Genomic DNA, 27,519 nt, shown 5'->3' with positions numbered 1-27,519 from the left:
AGGAAGATGAGTCTTCCTAACTCCAGGCCTGGCACATTATTTACTTCACCACCTAGCTGCCCTAGCCAAATGCCAGAGCTAATTCTTTCTCAAAGCTGTAGTTAGCTCTCTTCTTTGCTGCCAGAAGTCTTGCTCCTTGAAGCTGTTTCCTGCTATGGATGTTGCCTGCATCTGTTGTCTGGAGAGTATGTGTCTTTGCTTTATCCCTTGAATTCTGTGGCTCTCTAAACTGCTCCCTGTTGAATGTGGGAATCATCCACTAATTAGATAGTTGCTAGGTACCATGGCTGATGGAAGGGAGGAGAGGAAATCTTCTCCCCCTTGTTGTGCACAGGGATCACACTCTACAAAACTGACCCCCACCTTCAATACCTTGAAGTCTCTAACCCTTAAACTATTTGACTACCTCCAGGGCTCACAGGGTTAGTTTTTAAAAGGTCTCCAGGGGCATGGCCAATCTCCTCCCAGCCAATGGATCAATTACTCTTCTAATTCAATCAGGGTACTTCTTTACACCTTATAAAGGGATGGCTTAGAGACAATCCTTGTACTTTGCCAATGTAGATTTATACCTCTGTTATTTGCTGTTTACTTTTCGTGATAATCTGAAGTAGCTGGGGAGGAAAACCAAATTCCCTTCTCCTTTCTCCTTCTATACCAGCTCCCATAACCAATTCCTTTTAATAACATGAGGTAAAATATTGACTACTGGTGTCTGCTGGTGGACAGAAATCCCCCAATATCTGCCTCCTTGAGCCCTTGGAAGCTGTGACTTTCTGAAGCGCAGTCTCCCTCCCATCCTAATGGAGTTGGAAAGCTGAAACCTTGAAAAAGGGGAAATGTGAGCAAGTGTCTTAAAGATCTGTGATCCTATAATCAGGGTGAGGTTGACCAGAACTGTGACGAACTTACATTCACAAAAAAGTTTGATGGTGGACCACAATTTCCCCAAAACTTTTCATGGCTAACTTAGAAGCCTTATTTTGTATCTCTGGCTAGAAAAAAGAATGAAATTATGTTTGATGGGCAACCCGTCAGATATTTTCTTTTTATAGATGCAAGTACTGTGCTCCCAAGCTGCAGAGGGTAGCCAAGGTGATTAGCTCAGAGACAGACCTTGATAAAACAAACTGGATGTGAAATGAAAAATTCATTCAAGGCGTGTAATATGATCTTGATGGAGATTAAGGGAGATAGAGGAGGATATGTTCTGCTAGTCACCAGCGCCAGAAAGATAACATGAATGGAGAACAGAAATGGACCCAAAGATGAAAAACTGCCTGGATGAGTTTAGACAGTGTCTGTAGTCCTGTGATTTAGGAGTAATTTGTCCTTTGGGTGGACGGGAGCAGGGGACATTGGGGCAGGTTCTTTGTTATAGTCTGAGCAGGAAATAAGGAAGACTTTAGATGAACCTCCAGACAAGTCTGCCTGAAGGTTGGTGGGATCAAGCAAGCAACAAGTATTGATACAAATGTGCCCATTATGTGAAAGGTGCTGAGGATGGGGGTGGGATGAAAAGATAAAAATGGATCGGTTCTTGACTCTGAAGAGTTTAGATTCTATTGGTGGAAACAATGTACACACATGTAACTAAATACAAAATATGTACAAGATTAAGACAAAGCAATATTCTAGGGGAGGCACTAGTAGTTGGGGTGAGTGGATTAGAAAAAACCTCATGAAGGAGTCGGCAATTTGCCTGAACTTTAGGGATTCTAAGAGGCAGGGGGGAGGAAGGAAAGCATTTCAAGACATGGCAGAGAGCTTGTACAAAGGTAGGAAGATGGGAGATGGCGTGTTATGGAGAAGGAATGATGGTTGAATTGAATAAGATGAAATGGAATAAAGAGAAATTTGATTAAGAAATTCAATGATCATGATGAAAGGTAGCATTAGATAGTGGGTAGAGAGAAGGGCTCAGAGTCAGGACAACCTGGGTTTAAGGCCCACCTCTGACAAATATTGGTTGTGTGACCCTAGGTGAGTCACTTAACCTTCTCAGTGCCTCAGGCAACTCTGTAAGATTGGACATCTCCAAGAAGGTACAAATCTGTAATGCTGGAATAAGTTACTTACCTATATCAATAAATTCACAGCAATAAAAAAAAATCAAACAATGGTATGCACAGGCAGGGTGCTAGATACTGGGGATGGCGCCCCTCACACTCTAACAAAGACAAATTTTCTGCTCTCAAGGGACTTAGTTGTACTAAGGGGAGCCAATATGCACACATATAAATACATTTCAAGGCGGAGAGAGAATTGACAACCTGGGGATATTGGGAAAGGCTTTATTTTGGAGAAGGAACCTTAGCTGAACCTCAAAGGAAGCTTGGAGTGGTGAGAAGCGATTAATTACCCTAGAAATGGGGGACAGTTGTTGTGATGGCATGAAGATAGAAGACTGAATGCCCAGTTTGGAGAACAGTTAGCAGACTGATTTAGTTGAAACACAGGGGAGAAGGATCTAAGCACTTAATGGGCATGAACGGGAAGGGTTGGTGTAGATTTGGGTCCCCTGACCTTCCTGGGGAAGTCAGAAATTGAAGAAGGCAGGTAACACCGACTGGCAATAATTGCTTTCAGTTGCTGATAATCTTTGTAGGAGCCCAGCTCTCTCTGTTTGGGGATATGAAGAGGAAAACTATGAAATTATTCTAGAAAGGTAGGTGGGAGCCAGGATGTAGAGGGTTTTTGATACAAGGTCAATGAGGTTGTATTTTTTCTGAGAGGCAAAATAAGGAGTTATCAAAGATTTCAGAGATAGCATGGAAAAATGGCTTGACCACTGAGCTTAGAATCTGAAAGCCCTGAGTTCAATTTCTGCCTCTGACACTTTCTAGCTCTATGACTTTAGGCAAGTTATTTAGTCTCTTAGCTACTAAATCATAGAACTGTTGAGATCTGTGTTGGTGTAATGAATTCTGGCTGGTCTCTTAACTGTGAGTCCAGGGTCTTATCCACTATATGATAGTGAATCTCAATATTCCATATCACCTCTCCTTAAAAGAAGAAAGCAAGGTGTATAACACTACTGTAGTTTGTGAATCTTGTTGACAGAGTTCTGTGATTGCAGAGACTAAGCCAGGCAGGACTCTCAGGCGTGGCCACACAGCATCTTCACAGTGGTCAGGTGTGTTGCTTTCACTGATCATTCTGCGTTGTTATTGTGATTGTTCCGGTCTCTGGGCAATGATGGTCAGGAAGCATGTGATGTCAGTATTCCTTTGGCATTTTATTAAGATTTGACCTTGATCATGCTCTATTACTCCCCTCACAACTCCCCACACCCCTCCCGCCCAGAAATGTACACTTTGGGAGTGATTCCAAGATTACTACCCTGCCCCTAGGAGGTTGCCATCTGAGAGTTGAGGGAACCTTGTTTCTCTTCTCTGATAATCTTGGACGGGTTAATTGTGGTTGTACAGAAACAAGGAAAGTCAATGTAAGACCTATAAGCAGTTTTGGCTTGGATGGAGAATAACCCAAGCAGGTCGTGCTGCTATCTTTCGCACTTCCCACTTCAGGGGGTCCCACCATGTCTGAGCCTGCCATAGGATGGCTAATATTACAAGACCTTTATAATGATTGACATTTATGTGGCATTTTAACGTTTCCCATGTGCTTTACCTATATTATCTCATTTGATCATAGCAACTTTGTGATATAGGTACTACAGATAGTATTATTTTCATTTTGCTGATTAGGAAACCAAGGCACAAGGAGAGTATGACTTGCCTAGGATCACACAGCCAGTAATTATCTGAGGTAGGATTTTAATCCAGATCTTCGGTTTTTAACACCAATATCTTCTCTACTTCATGTGTCTCCCTATTATGATTACAATTGCCCCACTGACTTCACTAATGCTTTGCCACCCTGTGGAAGGATCTAAGCACTTAATGGGCATGAAGTCAGAGCTTGGTGTAGATTTGGGTCCCCTGAACTTCCTGAGAAAGTGAGAAATTGAAGAAAGCAGGTAACATCGGCTGGTGATAACTGCTCTCAGCTTCTGATAATCTTTGCAAGGGCACAGTTCTCCCTCTGCTTTTGGGAAATAAACAACAACAACAACAGGGTGCTCCTGCCCACAGATCTGTGCCTGCCCATGTCGGTTCTTTGGTTACTATGGCAGTTAATGGAGGATGGGTGCAGCAGCTGAAGGAACTGGAGGGGTGGTGGTGGTGGTGGAATAGCTCCACACAACTGGCCTTGAAAAGCTCACATATTCCTGGGCACCCAGCAAATTGGCATTCTTTATGTCTGTCTCAATATCCCGATGTTCATTGGGTATTGAACCCATGATTATTGAACCTGTGACCTCGTGCTCGTGTTATGCAGTCGATGTGGTTATACTCTTAGCTTTGACCAGGTCTCTTTTTTGGACATAGTTATTGCTTATGAGCAGTATGTGAGATAAAATATGAATGGTTTTGCAAGCCTTAAAATGCTATTAAGTGCCAATTAAAGTCATGTAATTATTTCCTAAAACTTTCCTGTATCTTGCATTTCTTTCTGTTGATCTTCTGAGCCCCGCACCCCTCCCCATTCCCCCAGCTCTGATTTTCTACTCTTTGTTAAATACTAATTGTACCGCAGCTCAGGAGTGAGCTCATTCTGGAGCGAGAGCACTGATAAGGAATTATGAATATGAAGAATGTAAATATGGGAAGACAGGGTGTGAAACAGAATGGAAAAAGAAGCAACAGAATAGTTTCTGTTTAGCACAGACTCTGGGGATACTCTCCCAACCTCTACTTGCTGGGGCAGCTTGGGTTCCCAGAAAGCAGGTGGCTACTGTGTCTCCTCTTAGGGTTCTAGGGGTAGCCTTTAGGGGTTGGGGGTTGTTTTTCTAATGTTATTAGAGCTCATATATTCCTACCAGTGTGCTTACCCTCATGATTACTGGTTGATATAAATTAGTCAAGAGGGGGTATTTATTCATATGGTAACAGAAAGAGGGTGGCTGAAAGGAGCCACTGGTTTTAAAGATACAGGCAGCCAATCAGAAGGAGGCTATCCCCATCCATGTGGTAGGGGACAAAGAGGCCTCCATTTCAGTCAATCTGGCTATGCTACCCAGGCTTCTCAAGGGCACCTCCATTAGTCAAATTAGATATGCCCACATAATCCTGGGTTACATACAAAATTCAGGGGAATGTAGGTTCAAGATTAGTGGTGAGGGGATAACTCAGCTCCTGGTTGCTAGAAGTCCTTTTCTCCTCCTTCTTCTTCTCCTTTTCTCTTCCTAGTCCTCCTCTTCTTCCTCCTCTACTGTGTCATAATAGCCAACATTTATATAGTACCTACTATGTGCCATGCACTGTGCTAAGTACTTTACAATTACTGGCTCATTTAATCCTCACAACAATCCTGAAAGGTAGGGGCTGTTATTCTTAATATTTTTCAGTGGAGTAAACTGAGGCAGATAGAGATGAAGTGACTTGCCCAAGGTTACACAGCTAGTAAGTGTCTGAAGTGAGATTGGAACTCAGGCCTTTCTGACTCCAAGCCCAGAATTCCCTCTGCTATGCCATGTATTCTCTTCCTGGGATACCCATGAAGTTCTCTTTAGGCATGATGTAGGTCAATGGTTCTCAAACTTTCCTTTATGCTCTTAAAAATTATTGGGGAAAGCCCTCCCCCGGGGTGCTTTTGTTTATATGGATTATGTCAATCATTATTTGCTGTATTAGAAATTAAAATGTCTTAGTATTATTATGAAAATAGTTTTGACCTCATGGATGCCCCCAAAGAGTGTCAGGAACCCCTAGATGTTCCTGGACCCTACTTTCAGAATGGCTGGTATAGCTTTTCTGCTGGACTCCTTGTAGAATTTTGAAGTGTGTCCAGTTTGCCCTTGTCTCCCAACGAAGACGCTACCACAAATCCCTGTAGTTCTGGAGACCCTGCTAAGATGATAATGACAAAGTCCAAATAGTCCAGCCTTCTGTAGTTTACAATGTCTTTCTCTAGTCAAGGATGGGAGGGAAAGGAAACTGAGGCTAGGGATCTCCTCTCCCTTCCCCTTTCTCTCACCCCGAGTGATTCTCTCTCAGGGTCTTGGCTGAAGTCACCCTGTCCTTTCTGCTGCCAGAAGTGGGAATTCTCAGTTCCACACTAGCTCACTAGTTTTACATACGTCTCATAAGCTGTGACCAAGCCCCTCCGCCAATCAGAAGTGACTTCCTGCTGCACCTGGCTGAACACCTTTTGATTGATTAATTGATCCAAAGGAAGTGCCTAGATCTTGCTTGCACTTCTGACTGCTTCTTTTGAGAGGCGTGCTCACCAGATAAAGATATCAGCCTTAGTGGGTGGGATGTTTGACTGACTAAATTGACCCCTCCCATTCTTATATATTCATTAGCTTTTTCCCTGATATTTATTTAGTGCTATGAAGTTTGCAAAAACACCTTATATATACTATCATTTAAGCCTCACAATCATCCTGTGGGGGATATTAAAGGTTTTATTTTACCCAATTTACAGATAATTGAACTGAGGTTTAAGAGAGATTAAGTTACTTGTCCATTATCAGAGTTGGTGCCAGAGGTAGAATTTGAATCCAAGTCTCTTTGACTCTGAGTTCAATATCCTATTTACCTCTTAATTACTTTCACTATGGAAAGAAATATATCACATGACAACAGAAACTCAAGGGACATACAATGGATAACGTTGCTACTTGATTAAAGTTAATATTCATGGTCTTTTTAAAAATTATTAATCAATAAATAGGAAAAGGTTCTTGTATGTATCTTGCTCACCCTCCCATGCAGTTTTGCTTAATTGCTTACAGGGTCTTGGCTGGTTTGTTTTGTTTTTTGACTGGTCCTGTTTGGAACTTTGTTATTTTGTTGACATTGGTTTTGTTCATTAATTTGTTTGTATTATCTTTCTTTGGCTTCTGATCCATATGATTGAACACATATATCTGTTGATAAAATAAAATTTATCACTCCCCTCAGCTATTACATGCACACAAAATTAGATATATCAAAACACAGAATGGGTTGCCATGGGATACAATTTGTTCCCCTTCACTCAAGGTCTTCTATGTAGCAAAGGCTGGAAGACAACTTTCCATTTTATTTATACTGGGAATTTTCATTCAGCTATAGCTTGGAGAAGATCGCTCTGAGGTTCCCTTTCAAGTCTGAGGATCCATGATCCTGAATTTCATTCAACAAAACGTGGAGAAAGCAACAAAGATAATTGTTATTATGGACATGATTCATAGGATTTAGAAATGGGTTGGACCTCTGAGGTCATTTTATAGTTGAAGAATTTTAAGAACCATAGAGGTTATATGACTTGCCAAGGTCACATAGGCATTATTAATTAACAGGTCTTAAATGGCAGGGCCGAATTTTGAACCCAAATCTGAGGACTCCAAATTCCAAACTCTTTCCAATGTACCATACTTATCTTTGTTTAACTGTATCCCTTCTACTTTCTTCAGCTTCCACTCACATCTTAAATTCTACATTACTTTATATTTTCATAAAATATTTTAACATTTTTTCCCCATAGTTTTTTTTTTTGGTTGTTGTCACTGTATTCAAATCTTCTTTATATTCCTCTCTCTGAGTTCTCTCTAATCTTTTAAATCCTCCAGTCCCCCTTGCATCTTCCCTGGTATTTTTACAGTCTGCATTTCTGCACTAGTTTTGTTCTTTGCTTTTCCTTTACTACAGAATTCTGTAACTTTCGAGTCAGACTTTTTTCTTTAATTTCTTCATTGTGCCAGTTTTAACTTTCTTACTATTGTGTCTGGTATTTTGTTTTTATTTGTTTTTATTCTTCTCTCTTAGTATTTCTGGAACCTTGGAATGGTGGACCTGATTCCCTTTTTCACTTGGCCTTCTGCCCCAAAATATCTTGGGTTGGAAATTTCAGAAATGTTCCTCTCCTCCCCTGCTGTAGGTAGGGAAGGGGGTGAGACAAGGTTTTTTCCTTTTTCCCCTGCCAGATGAAGTGGCTTAACTTGGCCATATTACGTCTGCTCTTCTTCAGTGGTTGTTGCTTCTGTGCCAGGGAAAGCCCTGAGTGGGGGCCTTTGTTGCTGCTCCAAGGCAAACCCAATGAAGAAGTCATTATAACTGGCTCTGAACAAACTCCACATGGGCAAAAAGAGAATAGGATTATAAGAGAGTTTTAAAAAAATCGATTTCACGAGTGCAAGATGGGAAAGGCATGGCTAGATAGCGTTCATCTATAAAAGACCTGGGGTTTTTAAGGATCTACATGTTCAACAAGAGCCAGCAATTTGATATTGTAGCCAAAGAAGTAATGTAATTTTAGGTTGCATTGAAAAGAGAAGTAGAGTCCAGTAAAAGGGAAATATTATTTCCACTGTGCTCTGCTTTGGTCAGACCACACTTGTAGTATTAGGAGGAGTTCTGGGTACCATATTTTAGAGAGGAGACTGATATTCTGGAAAGTATCTAGAGGAAGATAATGTCATCCAGGATAGCAAAGGGCCTTAAGATCACGCAATATGAAGACTGGCTTAAGAAATTAAGAGATATTGAGCCTGAGGAAGAGAGAACCTATGGGGAACATGATAACTATCTTCAAGTATTTGATGAATTATTACGTGTAAGACTTATTCTTCCTGGCTCCAGAAGACAGAACTACATAGGAGCATTGGGTAAAAGTTTCAGAGAGGGATAAAATGTAAGGAAAAACTCCTTAATAATTACAGCAACCCAAACAGAATGAGTCACCTCAGGAAATGTGGTGAGTCTCCTCTCACTAGGAGTCTCCCATTAAAGACTGGAAGACAATTTGTTGGAGAGACTATAGAGGAGACGGTTGAATGAGAGGATGTCTAAATTTTCTTCTGACTTTTACAGATTGAAATTCTGAGATGGTAAGCAAAGTGTTGCTCGTGGCAGTAGGAGAAAGAGAATAATACAGTTAAAAATTGAATTGCCTCTTCTCCCTACCCCTCTTCCTGCCCCAAGAAGTTTAAGAGTAGTAATGGAGGGGCAGCTACATGGCCCAGTGAATAGAGTACCAGTCCAGGAGTCAGGAGAACCTGAGTTCAAATCTGACCTCAGACACTTGACACTTATTACCTATATGCTCCTGGGCAAGCAACTTAACCCCGATTGCCTCACCAAGAAAAGAAGAGAAAAGAAAAGAAAAGAAAAGAAAGAAAGAAAAGAAAGAAAAGAAAAGAAAAGAAAAGAAAAGAAAGAAAAGAAAAGAAAAAAGAAAAGCATAGTAATGGATATTTCTGAGATCAAAGCATAAAAGAGTGGGTGGGTGGGGAAATGAACCATTAGAGAGAGATTTAGGCCAATTCCCCCATCTCAACAGGTATACGGCAATCCTATTTCTTTATATTCCTGAAGAACCTGACCCTGAAGTTGAAGATCATCTCCCCTTCCTCAAGTTTTTCCTAGCCTTTGCCTAGAGAGTCTCATTTGCTCTGACCTCAGTCTTCTTTGTGAGGGGCACCTAGGTGGTGCGGTGGATAGAGTTCTGGGCCTAGAGTCAGGAAGACTTATCTTACTGAGTCCAAGCTCCACTTGAGGAGCTCCTTTAGCTATTAGTAAATCACTCCCTTCCAAGGCAGTCAATATTATTGAGAAGTATTTCCTCATATTGAGCCAAAATCTGTTTTGGAGATCATCTAGTCCAAGCTCTTAATTTTATATATGGAAAAAAAACTTCTCTGAGTTTTGAACCTGCCTGAAGTCCCCAAACTAGTAAGTAGTGGACTGAGCAGTAGAACTCAACTGCTCTGACTCCAAATTTTAGCACCCCTTCCATTAAAATGTCTGATGAGGTTACACACGGATCAGTTGAAAGAAGCTGGGATTTATTTTTTCCCTATGAAATTTCCCCTTAGTTTTAGCCCATATTTTGAATCTATCAAGATCTTTCTGGAAACTGATTATGTAAAATGATATGTTAGTTACCACTCCCAGCTTTATATTATTGGCAGATGTGATAAGCAAGCCCTTTATTGTCTTATCTTCAAAGTCACTGAATATTGACAAGAACAGAGTCAAGGACATAACCCTATAGTGTGCTACTAGAGATCTCTACCAGGGTTTATATTAATCCACCCAACATCACTCTGGGTTTGGTTATTCAACCAACCACTAATCCATCTAATTGTATTATCATCCAACTCGCATTTCTCTATCTTGTCCACAAGGTTATTATGAAAGACTGTATGTATAATGCTTTGATGAAATCCAGGTATGCGATGACTGTGGCCTTTCCCTAATCTGCTAGTCTAATAACTGTATCAGAAAAGGAAATGAAGCTAATCCAACATGACCTGTACTTAGGAGATGCAAAATGACTCACAGTGATCACTACTTACCTTTCTGAATACTGACAAATCATCCTCTTAATAAGTAAGGCAGAATCTACCTTCTTTTTCTTTTTGAAAATCAGGACTTGCCAGTCCTTTGAAACCTTTCCCATTTTCTATAATTTTTTTTTTTTTAAAAATCGGTGACGGTGGTGGCCATACTGACACACTCTTTCAGGACTCTGAGTTAAATATTATCCAAAGCTACTTATTTCCAGAGAGTAGAATAAAGAGAAATATTGGAAGCTATAGGGATGCAGACTGCATCTCTATTCAGGAATGTTCCTAGTAATCAGAGATTACTCAAATTAAAATAGTCTGCTTTAAGCAGTAGTGAATGCTGTAGGTCATCAGGAAGAGACTTTATAATCATCAGCTGGATGGATATGGTAGAGAGGATTCCTTCATTAAGTAGATGGTTTGACTATGTGACCAATGAGACCCCTTCCAACTCTAAGATTCTGGGATTTCTTGTATTCCTCATTCTTTTTTATCCTAGAGGATGGGCTTTATTTTAAAATTATTAATATATTTAATTTTTATGTCATTTAAATTTCTATTTCCCTCCCTTACAAATGAACAATTTCTATTAGTAAAGAATAAAAAAGAGAAAAACAAAGCAGTTTAGCCACACATTAGTCTGACAATATGCACTTACATGTTCATAATCTCCCATTTCTTGAAAGAAGGAAGTTATATATTCTTATCTTTTCTCTGGGGCCAAGCTTGTTTGTTACAATTAATTATACAGTTTGGATTTTTCTTTGTTCTTTTCATTTATATTATTTTAGTCATTGGGTACGTCACTTTCCTAGTTCTATTCATTTCACTCTAAGTTCATATGTCTTCTCATGCTTCTTCAAATTCTTCATTATTATTATTTCTTGTAAGATTTCATTATATCCATGGACCACAATTTGTTACCTATTCCTTAAACTATGGGCATCTACTTTGTTTCTAGTTCTTTGCTTAAACAAAAAGTGCCTTTATGAATATTTTTATGCCTTTCTTTTCATTATTGACCTCCTTAGGGATATGTTGGGCTTTACTTTGGGTCTTTTACAGTTTAACTATTTTAAAAGTTTATTTTAAAGTATCTGGTTTTATTTATTCATACTTATTTAGACATGTTTTCCTCCTCCAAAGTCCTCCAGTGCCTCACTGTGGTGTGGTGGTGACCCTGGCTTCTCAAATGCCTGTTGGGAGTAATCTCACATGGGCCCGAATTAATTGGAAAGTTTTTGAGGACAGGTTTGGTGATAAACTGTTTGTCATCTGGAAACCAGCACAGATGAGCTTAGAGCTACTCATTACTAAAATGATGTTTACAGAGTCTTGGGCTTTAACAATTGAAAAATATCATTTAATAAGATGTGGCAGGCTTGGGACCTGTATCAAAGGAGGGACCACACACTGTGATGAAATCACATGGCCTTGAGGTATTGCAATTAAGTATTTATTTTTTATTGGGGCATCCCAGTGTTCCAATAGAGGAGATAAATGCCAAATAGAGCAATTGAAAAGCCGTTTTTTCCTCCTAGTTAGAGCCTCGGCACTCGCAAAGAAACTACCATTTCCTGATTCTGATGACTCCCTTTAATGGCCTTCTCATGATTAAGTAAGAAATATGTGTGGATGTGTACCTGTATTTGTAAATACAGGGGGGAAATATACATAAGAGAGGAAAGGGGATATAGAAGAGAATAGTGGGAAAGTTGTTATTGTTAACATTATAAAAAGTTGTAAATAGTTGTGGATATTGTTTCATACTGGTTTGTTTGTTATTTTAAATTTGAAAACAAAATTGAGGGAAAAAGAAGCAAATAGTGGTTAGGTTTCCAGGATAGCCCACAAAAGCTCATTTGCCTCAGGATACAGCTAAAATATAGAACATCTGTAATGAATAATAGTAATAAATATGACTATTGCAATACTAGTAATTAAGTGAAAAAAAGTAAAATTGAATTAAATGAAAAAGGGCTACGGCAAATTGACATACAGAAGGCTGACAGTCCCATTCTAAAATACATGACTCATAGAAATCCAGCAGAAAGTCAGGCTGAAGTTTACTCCAGAGAAGAATATATGTGGGTATAAGGATAGCTGGACCTATGCTATTTTGTGTATCCAGACCTAGCCCATAACATCAAGGATTAAAAACCATTCGTGTGATTTATCTCATCTATGACATTATCAAAGAGTCCCCAGTCATACCAGTCTAGGGGAAATGGAGGGTCGTACATTGGAACCTAATAGCCTTAATGGGGACAACAATCTGCCTCCAACTCTAAAGCTTCTTTTCCACTATAGAAAGAAGCAGAAAGAGAGGCAAGGTTTCTGGGTTGGTGATAAGAAATTGGCCTTTACACTGTAGCAGCAGCACTTACTGGACCGACAGGAGGGGGAGCAAGAGGGCCAGGTGAGACCTAGCTGTGGCAGAGCTGAGGAGGAGATCCTAGGATCTGAGGAGAGTCCTAGGAGGGGATCATTACTTGGGTGGCTTTTCCATGTGTCTGTGTTTGTGCTTCTCTGAGCCATGTGTCCCTGGGAAGTCTTTTGCATTGATCGAATTGCCTGAAATCTTAGGTACAAAGTACAACAAAATGTGGCAACATTTTCTGACCCCTTCTTGATGCATCTCTTACATGTGCCTGGGCTACAGGATCCTGACACTGCTAGACCACCACATTCTAAGCACTGTTTAAAATCAGAGCAGAGCTTGGAAAGGATTTCTTTACTGTTCTGCATGACCTGATACCCACCTCTTTCTGAAGGCAAAGAAGGTGACGTGTCATGCCTGGGAATGATACTCTTCAAGAAGGGTATTGTAAATAGGTTAAATGAACATTTATTATGCACCTGCCATGTATAAGGCACTGTGCTTATTGCAGTAAAAAATGTAATAGGACTTACCCTCAAAGAGCTTATAAGACGTCACATTTGGACTCAGGTCTTCCTGACTTTAAGCCCAGGACTCTATCCAATAACCCACCTTTTGTTTTTGTTATTTAGTCATGTCTGGCTCTTTGTGACCCCATTTGGGGTTTTCTTGGCAAAGACACTGAAGTGGTTTGCCATTTCCTTCTCCAGCTTATTTTTACAGATGAAGAAACTGAGGCAAAAAGGGTTAAATGATTAGCCCAGGGTCATATATCTAGTGTTTGAGGCCAGAATAGAACTTAGGAAGATGAGTTGAGTCTTCCTGACTCCAGGCCTGGTACTCTATCCTGTGCATTGCCTAGCTGCTTTGCTAATATGCCTAGTTGCTTTGTATTGGTGGAAGACCATATTGTTACAGATAAGTACTCTACAAAGTAATTAAAGATGGAGTTAGTGCTATCAATTGGGGACATCAAGGAAGGTAATGGAGGATATGGAGGAGGTAATACCTGAACTAAGAGTAGGAGGGAGTGCATTCTAGCCAAGAGGAATAGCTTACACAAACGTTATTATCCTTTTATTTAATTATCTCTTCCCTAAAGGCAATATTCACAACCTACTGAACCAGTAGTCAACAAGTATTTATTAAGCACATACTATAGGCCCAAACACTGTAGTAAGCAGTGGGATAACAAAGGTGTAATTTGGATCCTTGAGAGACTTCATGTGATGAGCAGGAAACCCACAATATTTTATGGCCACCAACTGGGTGTAATAATAATTAAGGTGGGACTTTTAGCTGTTGACCTTTAACGATTCTGGCCTTTGCTTGAATGGGGCAGATAAAATGGGATGTTTTTGTATTTCTCAGTACTGAGACAATTGGGAGCCACTGATTGATTTGTATCTGATGTGATATTGGGGCTGGGGAACTTTTCCATGCCCAGCCTGGGTGAGGTTGGGGCCTTCAGGGGCCTGAACAGGATATGTAAGTGCAGATGTTAGGGTTCTCTCTCGGAGCTTTTAGCCACAGCAAGAGTGAGATGTGCCTCTGGGCCAGCCCTTGTAATGAGCTCCCTGGCTGATGACTCAGATGTTGATAACTACGAATTGTATTGTATAGGTAGTCTGTAATTCAGGGTGCTGGCTTTTTCCCCTGAACTAGGTGGATGTTATTTGTATGCTGGATTAAAGTAAGATTGTTAACCCCTTAACGTTGCTTTCCTTAGTAAAGCAGATGAAAAGGACCGGGGCTTGCAGTGTTCTGTGAGCTGGTTGTTTTTGGCTTTACACCCTCACAGCAGCTGCTAGCTGGATTGTTGAAGCACATGGTTAAAGGTAACTTGAGGGGGCTGGTGGAGCCCAAGCCTGAGGAAAACTTAGGGCATCCTTGTCACAATTATCTTGTTCTCTGGAGTGAGGGAACATGAGGATCCTGAGGCAGAGTGAGAGTCAGAAGCCACTTTTAGAGGCAGACGCTTGTTCCCATAGTAGGTTTGCACTTACCGCAGGCTTTCGTCCTTCCTTGAGTAATGTTTTCCTTTTCAAAGGTCCCTCCATGGTGATGACCCCCGCTGAGTTCCCCAGTGCACAGCTGCATGGCCCTGTGGGACTGATGAGAGGGAATTATCAAGATTTCTCCACAGGGAGGATGAGAGACAGTCCATCCTTGTAGGAACCTCTGAGCATCTCTCAAAAGTCCTCCCTGTCAGGTAGATAGGGAGAGTCACTACTCTAATCTCACTTTTACAATAAGAACTTAAGATTTTAAGTGATTCCAGTTATATCTATGTAGCCAGTGGTGTCCAACAATGAGCCTTTGTTAGCAAGAACAAAAATAATAGCTAGCATTTACATAGTACTTTAAAGATTGCAAAACATTTATCCTCCATCTTATCTCACTGGATCCTCACAACAATGCTGGGAGGTAGGTGCTATTTGTTCAGGGGATATGTAACCCAGGCAAAGAACTTTAGCAGGTTCTTTGTAAACCTGAAGCAATGGAGCAGAAACTCCTGGAAAGTAGTCTTTGGTTGATCTTTGTAAGAGTTCCAGCTCCAAGCAATGAGGACTGTGGGGTTGACTTATCCCAATCTTGGAACGAGGCTATCTGAAGCTCACAGCTCCCTGGGACAGTGACCTGACCACAGGGTTGGTGAGAATATGGTCTCTTGACTCATGCTCAGGCCTTCCTCCACTTTCAGACTTTCACATTCTCCCACCCAGCCTCCCTAGGTTATTCTTGGAGTTTCCTGGGCAGCCTGCTATTGAAACCTTCTTAGTGAACCGGCCTGGAAAGAACAGAGGCCTCAGTTTGCAGGGAAAGCCCAGAGGGGGCAGGCAAAGCATAGGTAAAAAAACAGGGGGAAAGGAGACCAAAGAGAGGAAGAATCTCATTGTAAACTTCCAGGACTGGTTAGCAATGTTTTTCCCATGAATTATCTCAGCTGTTTCTAGGGACCATCCTCCCCGCCCCACCCTTGCCATCTTATATCATCTCCCCCCAACCACACAGATCCATTTAATCTCAGGATTTAGAGATACTGGGAAACTTAGAGATCTAGTAAAAAATCAAGGTGTGAAGCCAAGTGGCTCTCACTGTCTCCCCTGCAGTGTAGATAACTTTCAGGCACACAGACCGGCACTAGTGTTCATGGCAACTACCAAGGCCCAGAACAGGGGAGTCCTCAAGTGACTGACTGACACATAAGGTATTGGGTAAATAAGTGGTTAGATGGAGAATCTCCCACTTCCTGCAACCTTTACCTGTAGACACAGCTCCGGGTCCTTGGAGAGTTCCGAACTGGAACCCGCCAATTGGGTCCCAAGGTAGCATAGAGTCGACCCCTGTTGACAAATGGAAATGGATTTGGTTTTAATATCCTACTATTACAATTCTAGGGACGTAAATCAAGGGGAAAGACCCCGTACTGAATGCATCGGAAAGACACTGGCATTCCTCTTTCACAACTTTGTGGCTCTGTTAAGTAAGCAACACACCTAGGGAAGCCTGTTTCCCACTTACAGCTCTGGGAGCAGCAAATTGAATTAAGTTTTATTTATTTATTTTAACTTTTTATTGATACCTTTCATTTTCACATCAACTTTCCAAATCTATTTTCCCCATTCCCACCCCCACTCAGAGAACCATACTTTATAAGAAAAAGGAGGAAAAAAAGACCAGTTTAGCAAAACTAACCAACATAACCAAATCCAAAATCAGTGATATTCAGTACTTCACACCTACAGTCCCCCACTACAAATTAGAGAGGAGGGTGTCTTCTTATACCTATTAATTGAAGGAAATTCATTTTAAAAGATACATTCTAAAATTGATCCATAGAGATTATAGTTGGGCCTAATAAAAATGATAATATGATGATGATGATGATGATGACGATGATAGCTGACATTCATATATAGCTATAAGGTTTGCAAAGTACCTGATATTTATTATCTCATTTGATACTAATGGCCCTGTGAGGTACAATATTTTTCTCCATTTACAGATGAAGAAACTGAGGCTCAGAGAAGCTAAGTTGATTATTCAGGATCACACAGGACTGTTTTAGTACATGTTTAACTCCCAGCTCTACAGGAAAAAAAACATACATATGACACCCATTACATTGTAAGTTCTATGAGAGCAGGGACTATCTTTTGCCTCTTTTTGGATCCCCAGTGCTTAGCATAGCGTCTGGCACATAGTAGGTTCTTAATAAATGTTTATTGAAGCTTGATCTGCATTATGTACATTTCTCCATCACAATCTTAAATCAAGCCCTGAATTGTAGCATTTGCTGATGTCTGAGGTGTAAATATCCATACAGAAAATTGAACAGCTGGCTCTTGGGAGCTATGACAAGATGGCTCCACCACACCTGTCACTAAAAGTGTTAGATCTCCCATGACCAAACCAGCACCCTATGCACTAGAGCAGAGAGACTGGATCAGCAGGCTCTTATAGTAGGGTTCTACAAATTGCTAGGTCATTTGGAGATACTTCCATTCTCATTCTAGAAAATGGTTAATTGTGTTGCTTTCAGCTTCATTGAACATTAGGGCAAGAAGAAAGCACAGAGATCATCTAGTGCCACCAAGTCCGCCATTTTTACAGAGGAAGGTGCTAAATCTTGTCCACAGTGCTAACAGATTTCCTTCAATCATTTAAATATAATTTTCCTTATTTGGCTGTGTCTTATTAATGTTTATCATTGAAACCTTTTGACCTCTCTTAAATATCAGCCCTCCTACCTCAGATGGTAAACTAAGAAGCCATTTGCCCAAGTTTACCTGTGAGAGTCCTAGTAAAATATGGTCTCAAGTGTTTATATTAGGGATCATAGGTAATGTTCACATTTCCATTGCATGAGGTTTTGAAAAAGACTTTCCTTACAATAACCCTGTGAAGTAGGGAGTGCAGATAGCATCATCCTCATTTTTCATATGAGGAAACTGAGGCTCAGATAGGGAAATTGGCTTACCATGGTCACATACCTAGTAAGTCACAGAGCCAGGACTTGAAACCTGATATACTGTCTCAAAGTCTAGGGTTCTTTCTACTGATCTTCAAAAATAATCCTGTGAGGTAGGGAGTACAAGTACCATTATGCAAATTTTATAGATGAGGAAACAGAGGCTTAGAGATGTGACTTATCCAAAGTCACACAGTTAGTAATTTTTTTTTTTACCCAACTTGAACCACTCAGGAATCTTAACTCTAAGTCCAGACCCTTTTTCACTATTCTATTCTGATCCTGGATAAAATGTCTTCATTTAAGAGAATTGCCTACCCCTTTTCCCTCCTCTCCTTTTTTCCTTTCCCCCTTTTCATTTTCCCCTTCCTCTTCTTTTCATTTTTCCTTCCTTCCCTTCCCTTCCTACTTCTTTTCATCTCTCTCTCTTCTCCTAGTCTCTCCATGTCTCTTCTCCCCACCCCCCTCTCTAATGTTTACAAAAAATAAAACAAACAATTAAATCTCTCATGCATACAGAACACAGTGTTCTGTGTTGAGGGAGACAAATTTTAGATGACACTATTTCTGACCTGAAGAAGCTTTCAGTCAAGTATGGGGATGAGACACCAACACAGTCCACTGTTATATATCAAATAGATGACAAATCAAGTGCTTTAGAGAGTTACAAAACAAAGAACAAAGTGCTACATTAAATGTAAGGGGAAATGTTGTTGGGGAGGGAGGAGGCTGGAAACTGGAAAATCTCCTGGAAGATAACTCCATTTGCTTTGGATTGATGGGAATTCATAGTTCAATGGAAGCCTCTCCAAATGTAAGGAACAACTTTAAAAAATGTGCGGGGGGAGTGAGATTAATTCATGTCATAGGGAAGGGAAGACTGCAGGGAGGGGAAGACCAAGAATAGTCCAGTTTGTCTGGAGCCCAGAATGTGTGGAAAGCACCACTTTGAGACAAGGCTGAAAAAGTAGGATGACATCAGGTTATGAAGACCCTTAAATACCAGTTAGAGGGCTCTTTACTTGGTAGGCAATAAGGAGCTCCTGGAGATTCTGAAGCAGGGCAGGGACATGTCCGTATCTATGTAAGGGAAAGATTATTCTTCTAGCAGCATGAAGGCTAAATTAGAAGAGAGGGAGTCAAGGCAGAAAGACCTGAAAGAAAGTTATTGCAATAATCCATGAAGAGTGGAATCAGGGATGGTTACAGTGGGAATAGAGGGGAGGGCTTGGATTGGAGAGATATTTCAGAGATGTTTCAACAGAACTGGTGGCTGGTTGGATATGAGAGGCGAGGGAGAGAACAATTCAAACTTACAAATGTGGGGACATGGGCTGAATGGAGGTGCCACAGATAGAAACAATGAAGATGGAAGAAAGACGATTTAGAGGAGAAGATAGAGCTTGGAGTTTTAGACATGTTGACTTTATGTTGCTGATGGGACATCTAGGTGGAGCTGTCCTGTAGGCAGAACTGGAATTACAGATTTGAGAGTCATCCACATAGAGATGGTAGTTGAGGCCATGGGATTGAGTGAGATTGCCAAGTAAGAAGGCACAGAGAAGATCAAGGGCAAACAATTAAGGAACATCCACATTAAGGGACTGGGAAGAGCATGAAAAAGCAATAAAGCAGGGAAAGAAGGACTAGTCAGGGAGGAGACCCAGGAGAGTACAAGGCTTTGAGGCCAAGAAAGAAGAGATTATGTATTAGAATGGGGTGGTCTATAGCATAAAAAGCTACAGAGATGTCAATAATTGCTTATTTTTATATAATGTTTTCAGGTTTGCAAAGTGCTTTACAAATATCTCATTTGAGCCTCGTAACCTTGGGTGGTAGGTGCAATTATTATCCCCATTTTACAGATGAGGCTGAGAGAAGTTAAATGACTTATCCAGTGTCACCCAGCTACTAAGTGTCTGCAGTTGGAATTGAATTCAGGTCTTCCTGACTCCAGGTTGGGGGTTCTACCTCCTGTGCCACCTAGGAGCACAAGAACTAAAGAGGGGCCATTGTATTTGGGAGTTGTTTGAGAGAGTAGTTTGATTAATTGTGGATGCTAAAGCTGGACTGCAAGGTGTCGAGGAGAAAGTAGGCAGTGAGGAGTTAGAGGCGTTATTGGAGATATTCCCCCTGCCCAGAAGTTTAGCAGTGAAAGGGAGGAAAGAGATGAGATAGTTAGATGGATGGGAGATAAGCACATAATCTCAGAATTTAGAGTGGGAAGGGACCTCAATGGCCATCTAGTCCACGCATACTCCAAAGGAATACCCATTAAAAACTGCCCAGCAAGTGGCCATTCAGGCTCTGCTTGAGGACCTCCGGTGAGGGGAAACCCACCATCTCCCACAGCAAACCATTCCATTTTTAGATAGCTCTGGTTATTAGGGCAGTTTTTCCTGACATCAAGCATAGACTTGCCTCTTTCTAACTCCTACCCATTACTCCTGGTTCTGCCCTCTGGAGCCAAACAGAATAATCCCTCTTCCACATGACAATCCTTCATATACTTGAATATACTTGTCATGTTCCACCTTCTACTTCTTCCTACCTCTCCTCCCTGCAGTGTTCTTTCCTCTAGGTTAAACATCCCTTGTTCCTTAATTGATCTTGGTATGACATGGAGCTAAGGCTTTCAACCTTTTATTGGTCCTTCCCTAGGGCACAATCTCTAGGTTATCAACGTTCTCCTTAACCTGTGGTGCCCAGAACTAAATGCAATACTCCAGGGAGTCCATTCAAGGCATCTGCCTAAAGAAGGAATATCACATCCTCATTACTAGAAGCCAGAAGCTATACCTCTTAATGCAAACCAAGATCACATTAGCTTTTTTTGGCTGCCACATCATACTGATGACTCATAATGAGTTTGTAGTCCCCTAAAATTACCAGAACTTTTTCAGACAAATTGCTATGTAACTATGCCTCCTCTCATCCTGTACTTGTAGAGTTATTAAAAAATTTTTACAAGCATTTATTATCCTTCTTCCATTACTTTCTAAGTAAATATAAATAATAAAACCCCCTGAAAAATAAAACCCTTGTAATAAACATGCATAGTCCAGCAAAACAAATTGCTACATTAGCCATATCTAAAAATGCAAGTCACAGTTTTTATTTAAGTCCATCACCCCTGGTCAGGAGGTGGATGGGTTTCATTTCTGGTCCTCTGAACTCGTTGTTTAATCATGAGAATTTTAAAGTCCTTAAAGTCATTTTTCTCTAGAAAGTTGTAATTGTATAAATAGTTCTCCTAGTTTTGCTCACTTCACTCTGCATCAGTTCACAGAAGTCTTTCTAGTTTCCTCTGAAACTGTCTACTTTGTGATTTCTTATAGTACACTAATATTCCATTACATTCACATACCATGCTTTGCCATTCTCTAGTAGATTAGTGTCCCCTAACTCACAGTTTTTTGTTATTATGAAGAGAGCTACTGTCAATATTTTTTTTGGTACATATAGGTTCTTTTCCATTTTCTTGGAGCATAGCCCTAGTAGTAGTATAGCTCGGTCAAAGGGTTTAGTAACTTTTTGGCTGTAGTTCCAAATTCCTTTCCAGACTGACTGGATCAATTCATAGCACCACCAACATAGTACCACCTTAGTGTGCCTATTTTCCTATGGCCCCTCCACCATTTGTCATTTTTCCTCTTTTGGCATCTTTGTCAATCTGAAGAATATAAAGTTGAATCTCAAAGATACTTAAATGTGCATTTCTCTAAATATTAGTGATTTGGAGCATTTTCCCTCCAGATAGTTATTGATAGCTTGGATTTCCTTTGAAAACTGCCTCTTTATATCTTTTTGATTATTTCTCTACTGAGAAATTGCTGCTCTTAATTTTATAAATTTAAATCAGTTCCTATGTATCTTGATATGAGATTTTATCAGAAAAACTTTGTCAAGCTGATTTTTTGAAGCAAGTGTAAGAGTTGATATTTATTTGATTTAATTTTCCTTTTTTCACTGAATGCTCTAGCCAGTCTGTTAACTATCCCATTCTGATGTGTCATCTGAAAATTTGGTGATCATGCCATCTATGTAAAACATTTCCCATTTTTTTCCTTCCCACCTCCACATTTCAGAATTCCTAATTTCCTTCAAGACTTAGAGGTTCAAGTCCCCCTTCTACATGATGCTACTAGCTATTGGCACTTGTCCATCATCTTGCATCTATTATAGAAATGTATATATGCAATATGCACATATACACCCCTACATATGTGTAATATGTGTGTAAATATGCATATATATAGGTATATGTGTGTGTATATTACACATGCATAAATGTATATATGTATATATAATGTGTATATATCTATGTGTAACACACACATACATAAACATGTACACGTTGTCTCCCCTAATAGAATTTAAACTCCTTGAGATTGAATTCTATTTCACTTTTGTCTTTGTATCCTCAGCATTTTGCACTGTCCCAGCAATATGGTAGCATGTGCTTAATAAATGTTTGTTGATTGAGTGATTCATGATTTTATCCAAATTATTTATACAAATGTTAGCCAGTACAGGGCCAACCCACAGGTCATTGGTGTACTCCCCTGGAGGGTAACTGTCAAGTTGACATGAAGTCAATTAAAGCCGGAGCCCTTTTAGAACGCAGCCAACTAATCACTTCTGAATCTGTGTAATTGTATTGTTGTTTAGTTCACGTCTGCTCATCTTTCCCACAAGAATAGTATGAGATACTTTTTTCAAATGCTTTGCAAAAATCTGCATAAACTATATAATATCTACTATTTTTGTGACCTTGTCAAAAAAGCATATAAAATAAGGCTGGCTGGCCTGTTATTGATAAAGTCATAGCAGATTTTTATACTCATTACTTCTCTTTTTAGGTGTTTACTAATCATTTCTTTAATGACACATTCTAAAAATTTCCCAGGAATCAGAGGCAAGATCACTAGCCTGTAGCTGGCAGACTTTGTACTCATTTTCCCATTTTTTAAAAAAAAATTGAGATGATTTTTCAAGAAGAATCAGAGGAAGGCTTATCAGAATTGGGGTAATATGAACACAATCATAGACAGATGGGAAGAAATCAGTGACAAAGGAGAGGTTTAAGATGTGTGAGGAAGTGAGGATGATGATGGAGCAAGGTCTTGGAGGAAATGGGATGAAGATTGCAGGTAGTGGGATTTATTATGGTCAGTAGGAGGGGAAGATTCTACTTCTGAGCCCAGAAGGAATGAGGAAAAGAAGGAATGATGGTTTGAGAAATGGTGGGGAGGAGCTGAGGGATTCCATGGCACATGGCCTCTGTGTCTTCTCAGTGATGTAGGAGGCTCAGTCATTTGGTATATGGGTGTGTGAGGGAAAGCAGCATGTACCTAGTGCTATGCTCAGAGGTCAGAGAGAAGAACATTATTTTCATTTGCCTATTTCTTAAATTTATTCTGTTAAAGAAAACATTTGCTGGATTATGCATTGTTTCTCATAAACAACTGCGGTCAACCTTGTTGTTGTGTTTCCAGACGAGCCTTTGTTTGTGGTATGAAGGTATATTGGGAGCTGCGTAGGAAAGAGGTACTTTTCCTAATGCAGGGCTGGGAGCTCAACCCCCAACCCACTGTTAGAGAGTTTTGCTCTCTGAGGGTATAACATTAAGCCATTTCATAACTACCTTTCTAAGAGCAGAATTACTATGAATTTGGGTATAAATCTACTTCATAGATACAAGTTCAGATTACATTTCTAATTCTACATAATTCTTGCCGATGTGTTTCTATAATCTTCCATAGAATTTCCACCCTCCATTCTGGAGGCCTTCCTTTGTTTCATTTCATATCTCAGAAGAACCAATGCTCTACCTAAGCTATCTTTTATTTCTCATTTTCATTAAATAATTGGTTCAACTTCTTTTCCAGGAATACACATCCTTGATGATGTTCTTTCAAGGTTCTATATATTCCTGGCCTACGAGTGAGCATCAACAGGAAAGCACCTGAGTCTTAGGGAAAGAGGCTCCTGGGTGAAAGAGGCAATGGTCTGAGTCAATATCTTAAAAAATAACCTGGGCTTTATTGGGCCCAGCCAATGAGCTCTAGAATGCTAAGTAGGGAGGTGGTGAGGCAGGAGGTGAGAAACAAAGTTCAACATCTCACTTCTAAAGCCAAAGGTATATTAGGATGAAAGGTGGTGGTTAATTCTCATGAGGGCCCCAGCCTTAACTGACGTTCTTTTATGGCTACAGTGAGCCAGCCCCACCCCCTCCCTTACTCTGCCACGTTGGCATTGTCTGGGACAAACACATATCACTTGTCAGGGGCAAGTTTTCATTGGTAACATGCTTCAGCCTGCTTCCACCCACCATGTGTCCTCCCATTATCCTTTGGGTTTTCATTTTGGTTCATTGGCACTTCATGATTTGAAGCTTTGCATCAGCATCTGGAAAATACTGCTCAGGTACTAATGGTGTTATGCTTATCTCTCTTGTCAGCCCTTTTGATAGCCAAAACCTGTCTCTGCAATTTCTATCCATTGTTGTCATTTCTGTCCTCTTAGATGGGCAGAACAAAAAGACTCTCTTTATTGCATGACAGCCTTTCATAAGACTTACAGACAATTTGTATCTTCCCCAACTCTCCTCCTTACATCTTCTTTCCTGCAGGTGAAACATCCCCAGTTCCTTCACCCTGGAATCCAGGCCTTTACGCTATTGTGATTTCTTTCCTTTGGATATTTTCCAGATAGAACAGGGCCATAGATTTAGAGCAGAAAGGGGCCCTGGTGTCCATTGAATTCATTTTACAGATGAAGAAACTGAGGCCCAGTGAGGTCCTCTGACTCCAGAACCAGTATTCTTGTCACTGCACCACATTGCCAGGGTCATTCCTAAAAGGTAGCACCCAGAACTGAGCACAGTATTGCTCTGTGTGTGTTCTGACCAGAGCAGAGGCAAGTGGGACTCTCTAACCTTGTGAGTATAAATACTCTGCCTCCCTTACGAGCTGGAGGGAATAGTGATCACCAGGAGTAATATACTGGTCTTGGGAAAGATTTCCATTTGCAGAACCTTCTGTTGTTAGTGGAACTGAGGCTTGGGCCTAGTTCTTCCCTGAAGCTTCCTGAGGACCTTCCCCGTTACCAGCTGTGAGTTGGACCTAAGTTGCAAAGATTTCAGGGCTTGTCTTGGGAGACTTCTGCTTTGGGAGCTTTGTGAATTTTTGCCCCAGGCAGGAGAAACAATAAAAGCCAGGCTCTCAAAGGGGACTGGGCTCACCAGAGAAAGGCAGGTGGTCTTTGGAGCCTGCCTCCCTTGGAGTGGTGATTCATTCTCCCTAGAGTAATCCAAGACACTCTGGGATACGTTCCTGCCAACAGATCTGGGGATGCCAACTAAGCCTTGATCCAAAAGAGATGGAATTTCTTGTTTTCATCTCCTCTTCCCTTGAACAATCCTGGAAATCCTGCTCTCCATTTTGTCCCCTGTTTACTTCCTAGAAGCCTGGCTTCTGGGAAGTTACATAGGTAGCAAATGCCAGAGGGAGGAAGCCCTCTGTCTTCAAAACCTGTTCTCTTTGCACTGTACCAAACATCTCCATTCACTTCCCAGGAACCCTCATCTCTGGTTCCAAGTGCTGACCCCTAGGGAGAACACAGTCATACAGACAGGCACTTGGCTGAGTTTTTGAAGCCCTGCTAATGGCTTTCAAGATATTTTGCACCGTTCTTCAGTCCTGAGAGCTATTCCGTAGGTATACTGCACACACATGGCTGTTCCATGCTGTTCCTAAAGGCAGGCCAAGGAGACAGGAAGGTCACTGCTGGTGGGACTGAGGGAAGCTCAGGGTGTTCAACCCACACTCACCTTTCCAGCCCTGAAGACAGCTCTTCACTAAACTCTGAGCTTTCACTACTGCCTAGAAAAGGAACATAGGTAAATGAACATTTCACATCACAGCCGGTGATAATGCTCTGGCCCTGGGGATTCTAAAGGAAGATGCTCCAGGCAGGGCAGGAGAAGCTCCAGAGTTCTAGATTCATCCTGTTAAATTCTAGAGAAGTGTTTAGAAGTCACATACTTTTTTTGGGGTTGGTGACAGTGAGGGTGGGAATGAGGAACAGTGGATTTGATTGCTTTTTTCTGTTTTCTCCTGTTGCTCTTCCTTTAAAACCTCCCTCTGTGCCCAGAAGGCAGGTGGAGTGATGCCTGGGTCATATATTCTCATTTTCCCCCTTAGTATTTCCAGCATTGGGGGCACTAGATCTGTCCAAAAAATCTGCCAATGGTGAGTAGTAATATACAATTGGATCCTTCCTCTTGGGGTTCATCTACTCATCAGCATGGGTTGGGGACATGTATGCCTTTTTAATTTCCTGATTTAATTCCCTAGAGGGCTGAGTGTGAGGGGACATTTGGATTGACACAATCAAGGACACAGGTCATTTTCATTATGGGAACACAGGGCAGTAGCTACTGGCAATAATTTTGCTGAGAATACTAACCTTGCTCTTATCTTGAGGTTACCTATAGGAAACATGTAAAAGTAGAGAATATCTCAGATCTCTGTGAATGTATTTAATGAACTATCCCTCATGCTCTGGTTATAGAAGTTATTTTATTGGAAAGAGGGACAGGACAGCAAGAGACCTTGGCCAATTCATGTCAAAGTAGAGTCTGGGGATTCTGTTTACCTAAGAAAGCTTTCCTGTGTGTGTCCCTGAAAAAAGTCTTGGATATTGGACTCTGCATTGGGCTGCCTGAGGTCTTAAGCAAAAGGTTGGAAAGTGATGACTTTGTGTCAGCAAAGTCACCAACAGCTGTGTTCTTGACAACAATATCTGAGCCCTTCCCCATTCTTTTAAACAAGCCTTAGTCAGAGGTTGTAGGAGCTTAATATCTCAGGTGAAGAAGAGCCTCACCTGGGTTGGCAAGGATAGAGTCAAGACTTAAATACATCATAACCCTTGATAATGTTATATTTGCTTGACCTGATTTACCCTGGCTGCTATTTAAAATCTTAGGTTCTAGCAGCCACTGAGTGAGATCACTAAGCTAAGGCAATAGGGATGGAGGAAACGGCACAAGGTTGATGGGAGCCATATCCTCTGCCCTTGCAGTGGCAAGTCTTCTGGGTAGAGGGCACTATAACACAGTGCCTGGCCTGGAGCTCAAGTCTCAATCTGAAAACTTTTCAGCTAGTTGTCATGCCTTTGTGACAAGGACCCTCCTCACATTTGGCTGTGCCACTTCTAGGACTTCCCCAATGCTGACAAAGTATAGGGGTGTAGGGAGGACATTTGGATGTGATTCTTAGGGCAGACTTGTAAAGAAGGTGACTCCAGAAAGAACTACAAGATACTCCTGTTTGGCTCAAAGTTCTTGTCTTCCTTCTCATTCTGTGGGACTGCTGGGGACTCTGGGCTTAGATTAGGGATAAGGTAGAAAGGGATGGGTGAAATATCAGAAGAGGAAAAGAAGAGGAGAAGAGAGAAAAATGAGAAGGGAGGAAAGCAGAGAGGGAGAGAAAGAGGGAGGAAGACAGAAAGAGAGAGACAGGGGGGAAGGAGAAGGAGAGAGAAAAAGAGGAAAGTCAGAGGCAGAGAAAGGAACACAGGACAGGCATGGGAAGAGTGGTCCCCACAATGGCTCTTGGAGGCATAAGTCCTTGTTTAGAGCCCAAGGAATCAGAGCCAGACTAAAATGTCATGTGACTTTTCTTTGGGGGGATTCATGGTATAGCAGCCTAGAAATAACACTGAAGATAATAGGATATTTCATCTTTACATTGAAAACCACTTAAAAGACTTCTTCAGAAGAAGGGATAAGGAAAGCAATGTAGTTAATGTATTGCA

General features: G+C 40.9%; 1 protein-coding gene across 1 annotated transcript in view; it reads right to left on the bottom strand.

Annotated features, from left to right (window-relative positions):
- RALGPS1 (Ral GEF with PH domain and SH3 binding motif 1) overlaps positions 1-27,519 on the bottom strand; it is a 573,263-nt gene that overhangs the window by 15,262 nt on the left and 530,482 nt on the right. The window contains exons 15-17 of the mRNA XM_036750307.1: positions 25,532-25,583; positions 15,989-16,069; positions 14,729-14,834 (exon numbers count right to left, since the gene is read on the bottom strand). Coding sequence (XP_036606202.1) covers positions 14,729-14,834; positions 15,989-16,069; positions 25,532-25,583 — 239 coding nt within the window. The remainder of the gene's footprint in view (positions 1-14,728; positions 14,835-15,988; positions 16,070-25,531; positions 25,584-27,519) is intronic.

The sequence above is a fragment of the Trichosurus vulpecula genome, chromosome 3, assembly GCF_011100635.1.
Source record: "Trichosurus vulpecula isolate mTriVul1 chromosome 3, mTriVul1.pri, whole genome shotgun sequence".
NCBI classification, from domain to species: domain Eukaryota; kingdom Metazoa; phylum Chordata; class Mammalia; order Diprotodontia; family Phalangeridae; genus Trichosurus; species Trichosurus vulpecula.
Note: the sequence above shows the minus strand (reverse complement) of the source record. Positions and strands in the feature narration are given on the sequence as shown.